The sequence below is a fragment of the Anneissia japonica genome, unplaced genomic scaffold, assembly GCF_011630105.1.
Source record: "Anneissia japonica isolate Jap-2015-1 unplaced genomic scaffold, ASM1163010v1 scaffold5330_len1712360_cov203, whole genome shotgun sequence".
Taxonomy (NCBI): Eukaryota; Metazoa; Echinodermata; class Crinoidea; order Comatulida; family Comatulidae; genus Anneissia; species Anneissia japonica.
This window is the reverse complement of record NW_022711894.1, coordinates 1,002,339-1,003,886: the sequence shown is the minus strand read 5'-3', so window position 1 is coordinate 1,003,886 and position 1,548 is coordinate 1,002,339. Positions and strand designations below refer to the sequence as shown.

At 42.6% G+C, this 1,548-nt stretch overlaps 1 protein-coding gene across 1 annotated transcript; it reads right to left on the bottom strand.

Moving 5' to 3' along the window:
* Positions 1–322: 322 nt before the first annotated feature.
* LOC117107628 (craniofacial development protein 2-like) lies at positions 323–1,285 on the bottom strand. Its single transcript, XM_033249336.1, has one exon. The coding sequence runs from the start codon at positions 1,283–1,285 to the stop codon at positions 323–325; it is 963 nt and encodes a 320-aa protein (XP_033105227.1).
* Positions 1,286–1,548: the final 263 nt, after the last annotated feature.

Genomic DNA, 1,548 nt, shown 5'->3' with positions numbered 1-1,548 from the left:
CTGTGGAGACTGACATTGTTCATTCTTTCTAGCCTCTCCAATTCTACACAAAGCTCCTGATAGTAACTTTCCTTTGCATTTCTTCATTCTTTCTGAATGTATCTACATAGAGTTCCATATTCTTCATGACTGACGTGCTCTTTCACCTTTCTGCGGTGTTCCATCATCTCTAAGATTTCAGTTGTTATCCACTTCTTTTTTTTGTCAGATGTTTTCTTCCCACAGATGTTATCTGCAACTTCTTCCACCCGGGTCTTTATTTCTTGCCAAAGTTGATTTGATGTGAGTGCTGTTTCTTTGAGTGATTTCATCTTGTCTTCTCTCATCCCTCTGAATTGATTGCTTTCTTTTGATAACCTTTCAAGATTCCATTTTTTAGGTTTGTATTCCTCGACACCTTCTTGAGTCTGGTGTTTGATGCAATGATGACGGGATCATGGTCAGAGCCACAGTCAACATCATGCCTCGCCTTGGCGTTGCTTACACTGTTGCGGTATCGGTTACTGACTAAGATGTAATCAATTTGGTTCTTTGTGATACCATTAGGTGCAGTCCATGTGTGCCTACACCTCTCTCTCTGTTCATACCAGGTGTTAGTAATGAGCATATGATGTTGTTGGGCAAATTCTATCAGTCTGTCTCCTCTTTCATTTCTCAATCCTAGCCCAAAAGGGCCAACAATCTTCTCATGGCAGATGTTCCCGACTATGGCATTAAAATCACCACCAACAAAAAATTTATCTCTGGATTTGCAATTGGATTTAATAACTTCAGTGAGTTGCTCGTAGAATTGATCTCCTTCTGATTCATCTGCTACTGTTGTGGGTGCATAAGTCTGAATTATAACAGTATCATGTTTGTTCCCTTTCAACTTCACAAGCATAATCCTCTCCGAGTATGTATCATAATACATCAAGGTCTTTGCACTTTCCTCATTTAAAACAATTGCTGTTCCATTTCTACTCTTTGATCCACCGGAATAAATGACTCTGAACTTTTCATGAGAAGTTGGTATTTCTGTGACAAATTCCCCAGCATCTTTCCAATGAGTTTTCGCGATACCAAGTACATCCAAATTCATGTGAAGCATCTCCTGTATTACTCCCGAGATCTTTCCTGGGTTTAACAACGATCGAACGTTCCACGTTCCGATTCTGAGGCAGTCGCTTGATGACGGTGCATGTTTGCCCACCTTTTTACAAAACCTCCACCGGGTTGGACTACCAGTAACTTGACTGGCACCCCGTTTGCCAAGGTCTACATTATCTTCTACTTTCTGATCCATGGTGATTACTAAGGAGCAAATAGTTGCAGCAGGCCCCAACAACTACCACAACCTGCGATTCTCAGCTAACTTGAGCAATGGTGCCAGTCGTTGTTCCTGTCGGAGTCGTCCGCCTGCCACTCGTTCTCCATCCACCAGTGACCGTCTGAGGGTTCCTATGCTGGATAGAGATACAACTACATCGCAGTCCTACAGTCGATTTGATATCCCTAACAATAATGACCAGGGCCTGATCGGTTTTATGGCGCCGACCAACTCGCCAG

What these genes read in the sequence shown, in the direction of transcription:
- LOC117107628 (XM_033249336.1), bottom strand. Translation starts at nt 1,285, where the DNA reads ATGGATCAGAAAGTAGAAGATAATGTAGACCTTGGCAAACGGGGTGCC.